At 31.1% G+C, this 16,063-nt stretch overlaps 2 protein-coding genes across 3 annotated transcripts; both read right to left on the bottom strand.

Annotated features, from left to right (window-relative positions):
* Positions 1-292: 292 nt before the first annotated feature.
* On the bottom strand, positions 293-7,063 carry LOC126834804 (homeobox protein rough-like). The gene is made up of 3 exons (XM_050566981.1): positions 6,790-7,063; positions 3,701-3,938; positions 293-1,819 (listed from the first exon to the last, which is right to left on the bottom strand). Exons 1-3 carry the CDS (start codon positions 7,061-7,063, stop codon positions 1,723-1,725), a joined length of 609 nt encoding a protein of 202 aa, XP_050422938.1. The 3' UTR covers positions 293-1,722.
* A 1,084-nt stretch (positions 7,064-8,147) lies between these two features.
* On the bottom strand, positions 8,148-11,390 carry LOC126834803 (intraflagellar transport protein 46 homolog). 2 transcript variants are annotated; one of them, XM_050566979.1, is made up of 7 exons: positions 11,201-11,390; positions 10,828-10,943; positions 9,671-9,742; positions 9,372-9,600; positions 9,172-9,284; positions 8,519-8,622; positions 8,148-8,396 (listed from the first exon to the last, which is right to left on the bottom strand). In XM_050566979.1, the coding sequence occupies exons 1-7, from the start codon at positions 11,327-11,329 to the stop codon at positions 8,269-8,271; spliced, it is 891 nt and encodes a 296-aa protein (XP_050422936.1). In that variant the 5' UTR covers positions 11,330-11,390; the 3' UTR covers positions 8,148-8,268. The 2 variants fall into 2 exon arrangements, with proteins under 2 accessions (XP_050422936.1, XP_050422937.1); XM_050566980.1 differs by having other exon boundaries at positions 11,104-11,205.
* Positions 11,391-16,063: the final 4,673 nt, after the last annotated feature.

Raw genomic sequence — 16,063 nt, 5'->3', positions numbered from 1 at the left:
AAACTGTCTACATTTTTTTTTAAATACAATAACAATTTTTTTAAAATTATTTATATTCTTTTTTAAAAATATTTTTAAAACTTGTTTACAAGGATTTAATCATTGTGTAAAATTGAGTTCATCATAATTTTAAGCCATAATAATTGTTGTTGTTACTATGTAAACTAAATTGGTAACAACACTTTTACACAAGGAAAATTACAATAAACAAATTCTCATGCGTTAATTTGTGTAATAATAAAAAAAACATAATACATGGTTAGATAACTTTAACACAATTTGGTATTTATTAAAAACAACAGAGACTAGAAATAAAAGAACATAATGTCTTACAAAATCAAATAATTACATCATTTTTATGATTTATGATAATTATACACGTTGCTATTAGAGCTAGATACTAGTTAGAAGTACTACTATAGTTTGTCTAAAAATAATTCCAATACAGCAATTATATAATTCCAGATCAATTAAGGGGCCTGCTCGTACCTTTTTATTAAAGAATATTTGAGAATAAAAGTGGTTTTAATTAATTTCGACTATGATAATTTATTTTTTATGTTAATTCGTGTAAGCTTCTGGCATTATATAATTTGCCATTATGTTTCTTAAATAATGTAAATTAACTATATTAGTTAATACAAATTGCATTTTGTCAAGGATAAAGGAGATAGCTAAAAAGGTGATTGACCAATACCAAGGTGGTTTTACAACAGAGCAAATTTTCATTGCCATGCAGCTTTTTCAAAAATCATAGGAGTTCAATGAAGAAATGCATATACTTTTTATTGATTTCCAAAAAGCGTATGACAAGAAATTTTAATTTACAATATGATAGAGTTCCACTTCTCACATAAATTAATAAGTTTTATTAAATCATGGAAACTCATGGAAAAATCAAAATAGGAACTATAAAATCGTAACCAATACTTGTAAGGCCAGGACTATTATCGGCCACATTGTTTAATTTAGCACTGGAAAAAGTTATAAGAGCAATGAATACTAGACCACATGAAGTAACGAACATTATAGGACTGCTAGCGTACGCAGATGATCTATTAACAAAATTAATTAAGTTTACTATATAGTCGGCTAGAAGAGATATCAGGAGAAGTGGGGTGACGTGTCAATGAAGACATGTCAAAATATATTGTCATAAGGACGCAAGAATAAGCCCGTCCTTATGTATAGGTCGATAAAATTTCGGTAGAGTGGAACAGTTTATGTGCCTAGGAACACGAAAGACGTAGAAGAGCTAAGAAAAGGATTAGATTGTAAAGCATGAGCTGCTGATAGCGATGGCTGGAATTCTGTATGTATGACAGGATGGTACTAGAGGCCGATTACCCAAAGAAGAAATATTGTAAACTAAACAGTACTTATATTAAAGGCTTGATGCAAATATTTTCCACCAAACTTCAACAAGACATTTAGAAAGTATTCACATTTTTTTTTGTACTGTATGTGGGTTGTGTATAATTTCAGGTATTTTGGAGCACACTGAACGACTGTTATACATTGAAATAGTCGGTAAATAATATAAAGAGACCGTTGGTACTGGTTTTGAGCTACTAACTATAGTCTTAATCGAGTGGTTAATACACGTGTCTTACGCATTATTATAATACTATATATATATATATATATATATATATATATATATATATAGGTGTAGATAATGCCAAAGGTGAATCTGTATGTACATTTTTAACTGCCAAACGATTAATTATTGTTGTTGTTGATTGCTGTATGTCGAACAAGGGCATCAGTGGTGGGATAGATCTTTGGCAAAATAAATCCGGTGTGCTGGAACATCTGCCTGGAAAAACCACAAAACGATTACGGTGAGCCGCAACGATACCGATCAGATCTACATAATACAGATAGATAATATACATATATATATATTATAATAATTAACTGCCACGGCTGCATATGATGTCTGTGAGTTATTGTGTACAGATAAATAACACGGTAGGTTCGCGTTAACCGGGCCGGATGATTTGATTAGAATCTGTTTCCGCCGAGCATGAGTGTGTATACCTTTACTTAATATTTTTGTCAAAAGGAAATTTGATAAACGCGTACACCGTCGCCGCTAATGATAATAACCGTGAAATCCGCCGGGCTGAACGGCAAGAGAGAAAAAAAATAATAGAAATCACAATAAAAATAACGCATTGAAATAAGTAGGTATAGGACGTTTTATTGAAACACCTGACCAACTTCGCACGGCGCCTTTGTAAAGCAGATCTAAATACGCGTAAGGCAATCGAGCTTTGTCGTGGCCGACATAATCGCCACCGCCCCACAGCCGCAATCTACGCTAGTTTGGCCATTAAAAAATATTAATATTTAGCATTTGATTTCGACGGGAGAAAAAAATAATATTCACAAATGACCATCGAGCCGGTCAACAGCGAGGATCGTCGATTATGAAAATATATAGGTACATGATAATATTACATACATGCAAATATGCAATTATGTATTAACAAAAGCTTGAAGATTTAATTGTTTATTTTTTTAATATGCATTTATATAAAAATAAACTTACAAAATGCGTAATGATTTTCAAAAATTAAAATATTTTATAAGAATTTCGAACGTCTAATTGACAAAATACGTTCTGTATAATATTTTTGATTTATCTAGCATTAGTTAAATTATTCATGATTCAACAAGGAAAATATCCAATAGAATTGGGTGTTAAGTACTGTATATGTCAAATTATATTCATGGGCGGACTTTGGATTTGATTTTTGGAGAGACTTTGGCAGCAGACAATCTTTACACACTAATGTAGCCTGCAAAGAGTTTTGGTTTTAGCATTTTGTACTGCTTATATCTGTGTAGCTATGTTATAATATAGCTACGTACAAATTATATAATAGTAGTTTTGTAAATTCGTTTTCCCGAATTCAAATTCCAACTTATTTAAATATTTTATAAAATTAAATATTCATCGACCAACGTCATTTGTGTTATTTAACAGAGAAATATTATGTTTTGTCTAACTCAGCAACGTAATCGTACATACTAGTAGTATATGCTGCATATTTTTAACGCAAATCAAAAATAATCAAATAGGATCTATGTAATATTCAGGTGTGTTTTTTTTATACGTTAGGTTTAATATATTTAAACATTATAATTATATTATAATTTGTGGTTAATCGCAAAATAAATATTAATTAGAGGTCTTGTTTGACACGTGCTGTTTTTTTTATACCAACCCGGATGTAATTATATTAAATACTTTTTTTAAAATTTTTTTTATTAAAATATTTTCTTTATTTACAATCTATACAAAATATGTATAATCAGCAAGTCTAATGACAACGATACAATGACATAACGTGTGAATAGGAAGGCTCTCAACAGTGCCACCTGACCAGAAAAATATATTAAATACTACATTTTTTTTTTTGTTAGTTTTTACATACAAGTTCTTAGCGGCTATAGACTATTACAACTAGTTATTTATTTAACATTATCGCACGCAAGCTATGAGTATACATTTTTGCGTGTAAGAGGTTCATTCGTAAGTATGCTGAGGTACTAATTATTAGTGAGCTAAAAATCTTATTAATTTAAAAAAAATATATTTTCCGGAAGAACCAAAACCGAGTAATAACATTAATGTGTTCATCATGTACGATGCTTCGTTGTGGACTATTTTAACAGTCGTCGGACTTACCTTATTTGCTGGTCGTAATGCGTTTTTTCTAGACGTTTGTCTTTAGCTCTTCGGTTTTGGAACCAGATCTTGACCTGGGTTTCCGACAACTCCAAGGCGCCGGCCAATTCCAACCGTCTACTCCGGGACACGTACTCGTTGTTCTTGTATTCCCTTTCCAAGCACATGGTCTGCTTGGGGCTGAAAGTCGTTCTCTGCCGCCTTGGACCGCGTCCTTCTTTCCGGCGTCTCCTTTCCACTGTACAAAAAGCCAGCAAACAAGACTTGGTAAACAAATCATGGATAAAAAAACACAACCCAGAGCCAAATCTATATACTTAAATACTATCCCTCGAGACACAACATGAGTAAATATGCGCACAGGGTTGTTGGCGGAACCTTAATAATATATTATTATGTGACAGGTAAGTGGTAACTATACTTGTACTGCCTCGAATAAAACCACATAGTATTAATATATTTTTAAAATATCTCATAAAAAAAAAAAATATTGTTAAATGACGACACTTAAAATATTTTTCCTTTTTTTGTTGGAAATTGAATATTATTACAACAAAAACTTCAATATTTCTTCCAAAGTGTTGTAAATAAAAAAATTACATTTAATAATTTAAATAATTTCTAAATTTGTTGTGTAAAATATTGTGATTGTAACATTTGTGTACTTATTTGATGTTTAAAATGTATAACTCGTGTGTAATTATTAATTATAAACATTGATTATACTCGGAGTATTTTTGCTGTATGAAATCAAACAGATATTACACTTCCATTAAATTAATATTTTCCACAAAACCTCAAGCAATCTTTTAGAAATTATCAATACTTAAGAATTATTTATGCCGCGTGGGTTACTTATTGTTATTTTCATGATCCGTTTGAATGAGTGTATTATTTTACATTGCATTATCATAATAATATAATGATTATCGATTGACACAGAAATTACATATTGTAAATTTTGGTACGTATGAACGACGAGCAAGGCACGTATATAGTTGTCGCAAAGAAGTGGGTAATATTTTTGTAAGCTTTTTTGATTAGGAAACCCGTTAAATGTCCTTATAACAATGTATTGTTCGGAACAGAGGGTTAATTGTTATGGCATGGCGTACCAAAAAAAAAAAAATAATAATAACAGTAGGTGTATTAACTTGTAACATAATCGTGTAAATCGTCGACCCAGCCAATAGACCTAACCTGTAAGACTTCCAAGACGGTATCGTATTCCTCGGGATGTGATTTAAGGAACCCCATTAGAGACGACATGTGCCTTAGAACCGGAAAGATTTTCTTTCCGGCCGATTTATGTAACATCCGTAGTTTATTGACTTAAAATTTATAAACGACACAATACGGTGAACACCAAGAGTTTAAATTTTGTCGTTTTTTTTAAAGTAAATTTTCATATAAACTTTATACATCTATAAAAATTAAATACAGAAACTATATCTAATACAATTTATTATAAGAACATGTTAAATCTAATTTGATTATTTGAATTTTAGTATAGACTTTGGTAACAACATTTCGTTCAAGACAATTATTATTATTTAAAGCACACAAAAATATTATACAGCTATATATAGTTTTTGTCGACGAATTGCCTATAAAAAAAAAACCCCTTGATGTAAATTATATTTTTGTGTCTTGTAATATTTGTTTTTAAATATGAATTTGGTTATTAATGTTTTAGTTATTGAAAATGCAATTTTATATTAAGAGTATATCATAAAAACAGTCAACAAAAGTTGAATTTTAATCATTTACTTGAAATCACGTGATGTCAATTTGTTATAAAGTGTAATTAAAAGTATTTGTCATACCTGCAAAAACAAATTTTCCATTTGGCATTTACCTTTACTATAAATTTTATAAGACTTTCATATCTCATCTAACTTCTGGTGCCACACATACTACACTTTATCTAATACTTATTCGCTTAAATTACTACAAAATTAATTACAGCAAAAATTGTCAGAGGAATATTATATTATATAAAATGGCTGTCTTCGTTTTTTTTTATTTATTAATTAGAGAATGATTGTTTCTTCTTTTTAATTTACATATTATATAGATGTATATTTATTTTGTCTAAAATATGTATAACTTTCAGTCTATAATCCAACGGATATTTAGAACAAACAGGCATTCTTTAATTTTTCTAAAACCTGTTAGGTTAGGGCTTATTTTTGGTATACGTGACCAAAGAAAAGAAACACGTAAGCAATAACGAGCATAACGCTCTACCTAGGAAAAGATAACTTTAAACGATAAATTGTGGCAATGTACAGCAGCCTAAATTGATAGCGACAAAAAAGCTTCATTTGGCAATAATTCGAATGTAAAAATTTAAACTTCTCTAAGTTCCAAGTTACAGCAGACGTTTTATTTGATTATGTACTGAATACTAACTATAGTATACAAGATTATCAAAATTTTATTTTACAGACATCCTTTAATTGAAGTAATGTTATTTTAGCTAAAGAACTTTTCTAGTAAAATCTACGTAATATTAAATTATTAGATTTATTTTTTAGTGTTTAAAAATATTATTTTATGAGTTAGTTTTAGAAGAACTTTCTAGAGCCCAATGACAAAATTTATATTTGACTTACTTATTAAAAAGGAAATAATGTAATGGAAATTATGACTGCTCGACAACCGGGCTTGAATAATTATTTCTTGATTAGAATTTAAGTTATTTATATAGTCGAGGAGTGAATGCGGGCGACTAGTGCAAGTGGGTACAAAATATCACATTATAGTACACCCCTCACTCCGTCAATAACATTAAACGCTAATAATTATTAGGTAAATTAAATATACGGCAATATAAGTTGGTTAGGTTGGTTTTTTACTTTAAAAAAAATAGTTTGTTCAACTCGAGTACTTTAGCTTGACCACTTACATTTGTTTTGATAGTTTAATTTAATAAAGATTTAGTTTGAAAATTATTTAGCTAAAATACAATGTCTTTATTTCAAATCTGTTTGTAAGGTAAAATGTTGATCAGCTGTAATAAAATGAACTAGTAATATTTTTTATTGAAACAACGTTTAGTACACTTGAGGCGAATCGTTACTTACGGAAAGCGGTAAGCCCGACGGCGAACGGATGGTCGGCCAACAAGGAACTGACCATTGCGGGACGGTCGACCATCCGCACCCGGAACGGAACGCACGTTCGTTTCTTGTCGACGGCGGTCAGTCGTCCGCGGCCACTTACAGCCGGCGTCCCGGCGAGGACGGCTCGAGGTTCGCGGACAATGTCGCCGCCGGCGGCGGCGTCCGTCTCGTACAGCATGGCGAAGAACCGTCTCGGCGACAGCGGCCGGCGAACGGCCGTCCCGGATTCCGTCATGGCAATAAAAACGGACATCGGTGTCAGCCGCGTCCGACGGGACGAGCCGCGGGAGGCGTGGCCTGGACGACCATCCCTTACCGGCGCGGACGACGTTAAACCCCTTGCCAAGGCCGACCGGGAGGAGGGTACGGAGCATGAGGGAGCTGACGGCAGAAGGAGGGTGTCGCGACGGCAACAATGCCGTCGTTGTACGCCTCGTCGAGTCCGCTTAATCGGGTTTGAGCATACTGACGTCATCGATGTGTAAATAAGTTAACCCAAGTGTTTTTAATTAGCACATAAAGAGTGTATTATGTTTATTGTTGCTTACATATACAAATTTTGTATTGTTCCCAAAACCATAGTTCCTTCATACTCCAACAATAATAATAATATACTTAATCGTTACTCCATAGGCGTAATTTTGGCGGGGAGGGGATGAGGGTAAGATAAACTTTCCTCTCCAGACATTTTAACCGCATAAGTATCATTTGGTAACTCCCAACAAGTATGCCAAATCCTCCTGATCCGCATGATATAATAATAATATCATAATAGTACAATACTACAATGTTAATGAAACAGTTGTCTAAAATTTGTATAATATTTTTAAGTAAGACTTCTGTTGAGTAAATTTAATATTAATTTACTAAGATATTAGGCCAATTGCAAAAAAATGTTAACATTTTATTATCATTTTTTAGTCAAAATGTCTTGCAAATATTGTTTAAGCATTATTAATGAATTATTTTATTGGGCAGATGCCGAGAGCACTTTACTCTGTAATTAAGTAACAATATTGGAGGTGATGATTATGCAGTTGATTGGCACTTCACATCGATTGTCTTAATGTTTTTGGAAAGATAATTATATTAATATTGGTCAGTGTTGCGTAATTTGACTTTTGGCTTAATTACAGACTACAATTATTAATGTACTTTTTAAAAAAAAGTGATGATATGAAACAGAAGCGTGTCCTGTAAAACAAACAAATGTACACCAATGTCTGTTGGAAATTGAACGTTAACGGCTTACACATCCAACGCTAATAGGTGTAGCTATAAGAGCTATCCCGTTTTTATCACAAGTTTTACTTAAATATGTGAACTGTATTTGAAATAAAAATAAAAATTCCAATCTTATTGTTATTAACGATATTCTACACATATCTAATTTAAAAAACTACTATTAAATATATGTATGAACATTGCAGTCTTGCAGTCTTAGTTGTCGGCAGACGTGGGCAATACGGTGGTGTTCTGAGACTGCGATTTCTTGATGGTCGAGCACACGGAAAACAACAAGTGCAGAGGTTCTATCTTCGAATCGGTCTTTGGGATTCCAAAGTAATCTAAGAGAATATATATATAAACATGTTTTATCAACAATAGGCCTGTTCATATACTAGTTAAATAAAAAAAATAAAAATTTGTCATAAGATTGAAACAGAATTTTATTCAATATTACACTTACCACAAACGTCATCAATTAATGTTAGCAAATCCGTATTGTCGAAATCCGGAACTTCTCTGTGGACTTCGTCAGACCACGGTGCCATTAAATTTTCAATCTCTGTGCTGTTAATGAAAACCATAGTTAGAATATAAACTCAAGCCACCGTGGGCACAAACAGAATTGGACATTATTCCAATATCTAAATGAAGCGATTAATAAAATATTATCTTTTATTTTATCATATTTTGTTCTTCGATCATTTATATATAATAACATTTTTTTTTTATTCGTTATCTTTTATAATAATATGATATGTGTTATTATTTGTTTATGTCTAAATAAGATAAATAAGTACAATTTTTTAACTATCTAATTAGATATTTATTTTAGTATAAAAAAAATATTTTACACAATTTAAGATTTATTTTTGTTTTTAAATACAAACAATTATTTTCTATTTATTACTTATGAACATTTTTTGAAAATGTCAGAGATAGTTTTTTATACATAAATAACGAATAAACGAATACTATTTTATTTATTGGATTACAAATACGGTTATTCGCAAATAAATAATTGTCAGTACATTATTCGTCAAACTATCCATCTATTATTAATTATCTTGTTTAAATTTTGCCCAACTCTGGCCACAAACTATACCTACATCATACCTGGAAGAAAAATTGAACGTGGACGTCTTGTTACGGTTCAACTCGCTTATGTCACGTACCCATTGTTCCACGACTTTGGGGTTCTTTTCGGCGTTTTCCAGTTTTTTCACAACCTATTGTTTTTGTTAATTATTTTATTTTGTCTTGATCGCAATATTCAGTAATATTTTATACGTTAGACAATATTTCAAAAGCGCTACCATCGATTGGGACGAAGAGCAAGTGGACGCTCGGAGTTGCAAGTTAAGAAGACACGGGTCGCTTTGGTTGAGACTTGGTTCGTCCAAAAATTCCAAACCTATTCCTTCCTGTATAGTCGGATCCGGCGGTATGACTTTGATGAAAGCGTCCGCGTCACCGACGGCCGGCAAGTAGTCCGGTATGAACGGCTGGAGCTTATGTTCGATTTTGGTCTTTTGAGGATAATACCTGCGCAACGGCGTGCAAAGGGCCCGTTTAAAAAATGAGATATTTCATAATATACCGTTTATGTACTTACATTGTGATGTACTTGAAGACGTCTTTGATGTCTTGAGACAACTGCAAGGTGTCATAGTCTCGGTCATAATCCCTAAAAGCGTTCAGAAAATTAAAAAAAAAAACAATATTCGAATAAGTATCAAAAGAGAAATACAGTAAGAAAACTACCACGGACAGGCCACTCGGTAAATGTCCCTTATTATTATTTCTAAAGTAAAAAAACCGTGAAGCGCTTAACAATTGTTTTTTTTTTAATTTAATAAAAAATGTTTGGCAATAAAATATATCCATAGAAATCAATTAAACGATTTTATTACATTAATGGCAAATTATTATGAAATCTAATACACAAACGTGTATAAGCAAACCGAAACATAGTACATTTTTTCAATTTTTTCTACTTGCAAAACAGTTACAGTCAAACTATTGATGTGCTACTTTTATAAACCGGTACAACCGTATCCAAAATATAATTTGTAAAGATACAAATTTTATTTTTATTTTTTATATTACATTTATGTATTATTTAATCGATGGTAACACCTTTTTTCTTGTCATACTTGACTTTTTCCAATGTCATGCTGCCGAATAACCTGTATTATTATTAAAGACATACATATAATAAAATAAATGCAGAATTCTGACCAATTGAGGGTTCAGTATTGAAATAAAACTTTAATATATTTTTTTTTTTTTTTAAAGTAATTATCAAATAATAGTGATGAAAATTGTTTTAATTTGGCAGCGTTGGGCCATAAGGCTTGACGAGGATGATTTTTAAATTTTCAATATTGCCAAACATTTCTTATAATTCTGTGGTGCTCGGGTTTTGGTCTTAAGTCCAAAATAACTAATTTCACAAACAAATCATTTTTTCTTACACAATTAACATTTAACCCCATTTTCACAATTTTTGGACTTACCGCCTTTTATCCGAGCACCACAGAATTTTTGTTCCTTAATCGAAAACTATTTTTAGTTATTAATTAGTCTAATTTTGCTTTATTAACTCGTACAGACACTTTATTTTAATTTTATTTCTGGGAGTATCAAAGGAGATAAGGAGGCACACTTAGATAGGCCCGACGGTTTCTACACCCAAAACGAATAAAGCAATATTCGCTGTACAAAAAAAAAAAATGCGAATTAATTTAATATTTTAAAAAATGTACAAACCTTTGAGCTTCGTGCACGTCGTAATTGTCCGGATCGTCCTTTGTAGGCTCGACGGCTCCTTCGTAGTCGACAGCCCGTAGTCTGCTTCTGGATCTTCTCCCGGAACTGCTGGACATCTATGAATTTATGAATAAACAAAATGTGTAATCTTAATAAAATTAGCTACACCGTTCGTTTAATAGAGAATCTTATCGTTATTTAGTTTTAGTATAAAATATTTATTAGTATAAATGCTTTTGTCGTTGGGAAATATGAATTTACTGTAAACACTTTCACCTTCCGTCGAGAACAGTGATAACTGATAACAGTGTTAGGGATTACTCGTCCTGTCTCTGTTACAGTGACAATATTTGTTTTGTTTTTCGCGTCTCACCAACAGTTTTCTCTGCTTGGCACTAGGAGTCCTCAGGTCCCTGCTACCTCGGTCAGTGGTGGTGGTGTCCGAAGATTCACTATCCACTTCGTCCGCATCGTCTTTGACGTCGATCTCTTCGTCGTACATAGAATAGAATATAAAACGCGTTAATCGCCTTCAATAGGCACCCTTAAAGTAGTTTGGAAATTGTCGCATGAAAGACAAGAACGATACTAATGTAAGTACGGCGGGCCGGTGTTTTTTTTGTTTTTGTTTGGCAGACAACGTTTGGTCGTCATGGGCAACAAACCCGACACAGCGTTATTCTGTACATTGATTTTTCATGGCCATTTTCAACATAAATTCAAATTTACTCTACCACGTCACATACCATACATACCGGTAAGCATACAGGTATGTCGGACTATGTTTATCCATCGTCTAAAAGCGTATCCTATCACATCAATTGGCATCTACATAGGTCTAAACTATTTACATATTATTTGCAGAAAAATAAATGTGTTTTCGTTTAAACACCAAACTTGTTTGTCGCTTAATCTAATATTGTGAGGTTTTTTTTTCACAGCGTGTCGAAAAATAACATTTATATAATTATACCTAACACATTTAAAAAAAAAACTAGATAAAATATAGTGAAACATCATAACAAGACAAATATTTAATTAACGAGTTTTGTTGAATATATTTAAAACAAAACAAACTAAAAAAATAAGTACGGAGAGAAAAAGATAAAAAAATTACACCTACAAGCCACACTTAATGCAACAATATAGTTATAAAATGTTGGTCGCTGGTCTAGGACCATTTATATATTTAGACGAGAGCAAACTATGTAACTGATTGCGTAACAATAATATTGACTAAAAAAAATCTTTATTAACAAATTATAGTTATTATTCTTAAATCAATTTGCATAGTTTTGTCATTAAACATGTTATATTTAGCCATAATAACCTTATGCAATAATATGTAATATAATAATGGGAAAACAATAATAATAAAAACACTCCAACTAAGTCAATAGGTGTAATTTAGCAACTATTCAGTAATACACGAAAAATTAATTAAAAATTGCTTTTCTCGCAACATGTATAAGATAGATATTATACTTAACTGCTTGTTTTAGGACTTTTTCATCTTATGACCCACCAAAAAACCGCATGCAATTTCTGGCATATAAAAATGCTATTCGAATAATAATTGTCAAGTAAATAAAGTTAACTACTACATTTAACATGTTACGTTAATAGTTAATAGCACGTTCGATTGTGAAGCCAGTATTTTTAGATTTCCATTGAAAAAATATAATAATATAATAGGTATGCCGATTATTATAATAAAAATATATTCTAAATATTATGTATACGTACAATAGAATATGAGTTACAATAATAAAATTAAATAGGTCTCATTTTAAGCAATAATTAAAAATAATTGTCTTGTCTAAGCTGAATTTGATTATTTATACAGGTACAAAATATTGATATTACAATTATTATTGTGATGTGTATTTTACGGAACTCGTGTAAGTGTCATATTTTCATTTGTGTATATTTAATTGTATTTCAATTTTACATTAAGGGGCATAGTACGAACTTATGTTGGTTGGGTTGCATATATTTCAGTATAAGGATGAATGACGTTATTCATTAAAAAAACAATAAAATGCGTTTTCCGTTTAAACGGTACAGTGATAATATTTTCAAAAAAACAAGTTTCTTTTCAAGAACACATACAAAAATAAATAATTCTGTTTTGCTCTCTAGTCAAAGTTGTATGAAAATAAATATTACTTATGACATCTACTACTTTATGTGTTTTATAGGGTCTCCTGTACCACAGACAGGAGTAACCTCCTTAATATTGTTAGTGTTAATGTCCCTAATAAAATTTGTGATTGTATTAAATTTTCGAGAAAAGAATATGAGTTTTTCAAGTGAAACTTCTAATGAAATTGTATTCGGGTACACTCGATGGTTGTTGATGGTGTGTCAAAATTCTAATTTGACATACTAAAAAATATTTCAATATTTACACTAAACCCGTTCTTTAACTAGACTAATAATTTATTGCTAAGGTCTAGTTACTGTTTTAGTACACACAACCTATTTTTAACCTAATTTATAGCAGTAATTATAATATTTTTCTGTAAAAACATAATTACTCTATTTCGGTTTACCGTATGTCGGTTTTCTCACGTTTTTCGAAAAATGTCCTAACGATTAAAATCAACAACAAGAAGCAAAAAAAAAACATTTATTTTCATGGACTAAACCTTTGAACAATAAGCGGTAGACAAAACAGTTTTAAAACGAAAAACTCACAACGATAATATCTCAGACACACAGTCGAGCAACACTAATTTTTTTTTTCATGTTCTTTGGGTTTGTTAAAGCAGATTTTTATCACCATAAGCTGTTAAGTACACGGAGAACATTTTTTTTTATCGCAAACAAATTTATGACTTTTGGAAACTTTACAAATTATTAAATTTATATTTTTGTGTTCTTGGTACAAAAATTTAACGTTAAACTGAAATTTCTTACTCGCACAAACTATGCCACAGCTATGGTTGCTATAAAAATTGACAATTGTAACAAAATACTCAGAAATACCAAAATGGTCATCATGCTATATACTTGTTATTGACATTTCCTAAATTCGAAATCAAGGTGGAAAAACATTATGCATAATTTATACAGTATTTAAATGTTAAACACGCCTTATCAATATCGTTGACTATGAATTTAATTTTGTTTTTCTAGCACTACTCTATTACACGGCAATTTATGTATTTTTTCTGTCGAATTCTGAAATTCAAATGGTAACCTGAATATTTGTGTGGCCACCAAATCGATTAAACGTATTCCGAGTGCTCTCTCTAACCTAACCTGACCTGATGCTTTTGGCTATTTTATATGTATCTAGTTCTACGGGGGGAGTTGTACATGCTTAAAAGTGTCATCGGGTCATTCTATATTTAGAAGCATTTTACTCAAATTAACATGTTCACAGTAATGCGTTATGATTAGAGTATAATGTGTTAAAATTGGTAAATAATTTGTTTAAACACTATTTTATATTATATGCTATAAAATAAAATGGCTTATGTAATGAAAACTATTTGTTTCAAATTACCAACGCTATTATAAAAAAAAAAAAAGTTGAGAAGTAATACATTTTACAATATTTTGTACTGTAATTATTTTTACCTACATATATTTATTACCATAATATTATAAAATTAATAGTTAACCTTCGAATGAACACCTAATGTCATTATAAAAAAACACAATATCCACTACCGCCTTCGCCTAAAGGCAAAATGTTACCTATGACCCAAAAAACAATATTAATACAATCTTGTTGGCGTCATCATTCTGCATTTACTTTTGGTTATGTAAAATTATAAATAAACGAACAAATCATCAACATATTTGCACCAGTAAATTTGATCTTTGCATTTTTTCTGTTCTAATATATTTATACCAGAATTTAAAATTCAAAAATTGCATCTGTAGATTTCGGTTTAACAAAAAATATTAAATTATATGAATTTGAAATTGATGTTCTCGATACATATTATTAAACCGAATTATATGACTAATGACTAAAGAACGAGCTTATTTATTTACCAAACTTAATTTATAATAGTGAAACATCTTAAAATTATTTACCTTAAAATATATCCATAGAACTCCAATCGTATTATATACAACATATTATACAATAAAGCAACATATTATAATTTTTTTAAATGTACAGTTGAAAATATTAACTCTTTTTTTCTAAAATGGGTGGCACTTTTTGTTTAATTACGGTTTTTTGTTCCTAGTTTGGGATTTAAGGTCTAAGAATTAGACTGCAGGTAGATTTAGTGTACATATTACAACCAATAATTGTATGGAACCAGACTTACCTTCTAGCTTTCTCGATAAGACCAGGGCTCTGATTCTCTGTACTGTTTCTATCCAGGTTTTTGGAGAATTTTTACTTTTATAACGTATGTTAATATATAACATATTATAAAAAAAAAATATGGTTTTTTATGAACTATAGCTTAACTCTATAGTTCCAAATGCTCGTACGCAGCTTATGTGATTTTCGCACCTAAACCGTTTAGTCTTTAGAGAATATACCAGATCTATATTAGTGTCGTCCCGGCCCTGCTGGATACGTATAGCTCATAAACTATAATAAGTACAATAAGTAACGATTTTAATAAAATACAAATCATACATTATACGGGTCGACCAAACTTTGGGTAATATATTATTTTTGACACTTTAAGTATTGAAAAACTATGTTTTCCCACCGTGTTTATTTCGATCGGCCAAACATTGATCATATAAATATATTTGTTTTTTATGGCCACGAGCATAGATAGTCTATGAATCGCATCCGTCGGACTCGTTATATAGTAACAAACGACAAAAAACGCCTGGACCCTATACAAATATTTGAACACTACTACAAGTAAGACTACTGCCCGGGTGTTGTTTGATTTGTGAGCGCCTAATGTGTGTTTCTTTATTACATTTTTTTGTTACATAAAAAAGAACAAAATCTTAATACATACAACGGAAACGAAGACGATATTATAACCCGTCCAGCAAACGCAATGGCCGCCGGGCTCGAGCAAGATGCACTGAACGGGTTATAACACTCTATTAATTACTTGCTTAATCAGAACTCTGAACTACAGTACGTTAATATTACACACTGACTGCACGTTGGGAATTATTACAAGAATGGAAAATATAAATTTTAACGATAATCGATGAAGATACAAAAATGCCCCGAGATGTACATATATCCGGCGCGGGTACTAGGAATTGTATAGCTACACGTATATTATAC

The sequence above is a fragment of the Adelges cooleyi genome, unplaced genomic scaffold, assembly GCF_023614345.1.
Source record: "Adelges cooleyi isolate 19-005CV unplaced genomic scaffold, UGA_ACOO_1.1 ACOO_flye_CR_arks_rails_tigmint_CR_PRNA_21, whole genome shotgun sequence".
Classification (NCBI taxonomy): Eukaryota; Metazoa; Arthropoda; class Insecta; order Hemiptera; family Adelgidae; genus Adelges; species Adelges cooleyi.
This window is presented reverse-complemented; position numbering and strand designations above follow the sequence as displayed.

Excerpts from the sequence above, each read along its gene's own strand:
- LOC126834804 (XM_050566981.1), bottom strand. The coding sequence starts at position 7,063 with ATGACGGAATCCGGGACGGCCGTTCGCCGGCCGCTGTCGCCGAGACGG. Across the intron at positions 3,939-6,789 it reads CGTCGGGCTTACCGCTTTCC|TGGAAAGGAGACGCCGGAAA; the intron begins GTAAGTAACGAT and ends CTTTTTGTACAG. Across the intron at positions 1,820-3,700 it reads CATTACGACCAGCAAATAAG|GCAGATGTTCCAGCACACCG; the intron begins GTAAGTCCGACG and ends TGGTTTTTCCAG.
- LOC126834803 (XM_050566979.1), bottom strand. The coding sequence starts at position 11,329 with ATGTACGACGAAGAGATCGACGTCAAAGACGATGCGGACGAAGTGGAT. Across the intron at positions 8,623-9,171 it reads ACGTTCAATTTTTCTTCCAG|CACAGAGATTGAAAATTTAA; the intron begins GTATGATGTAGG and ends TTTCATTAACAG. Across the intron at positions 8,397-8,518 it reads ATTAATTGATGACGTTTGTG|ATTACTTTGGAATCCCAAAG; the intron begins GTAAGTGTAATA and ends ATATTCTCTTAG.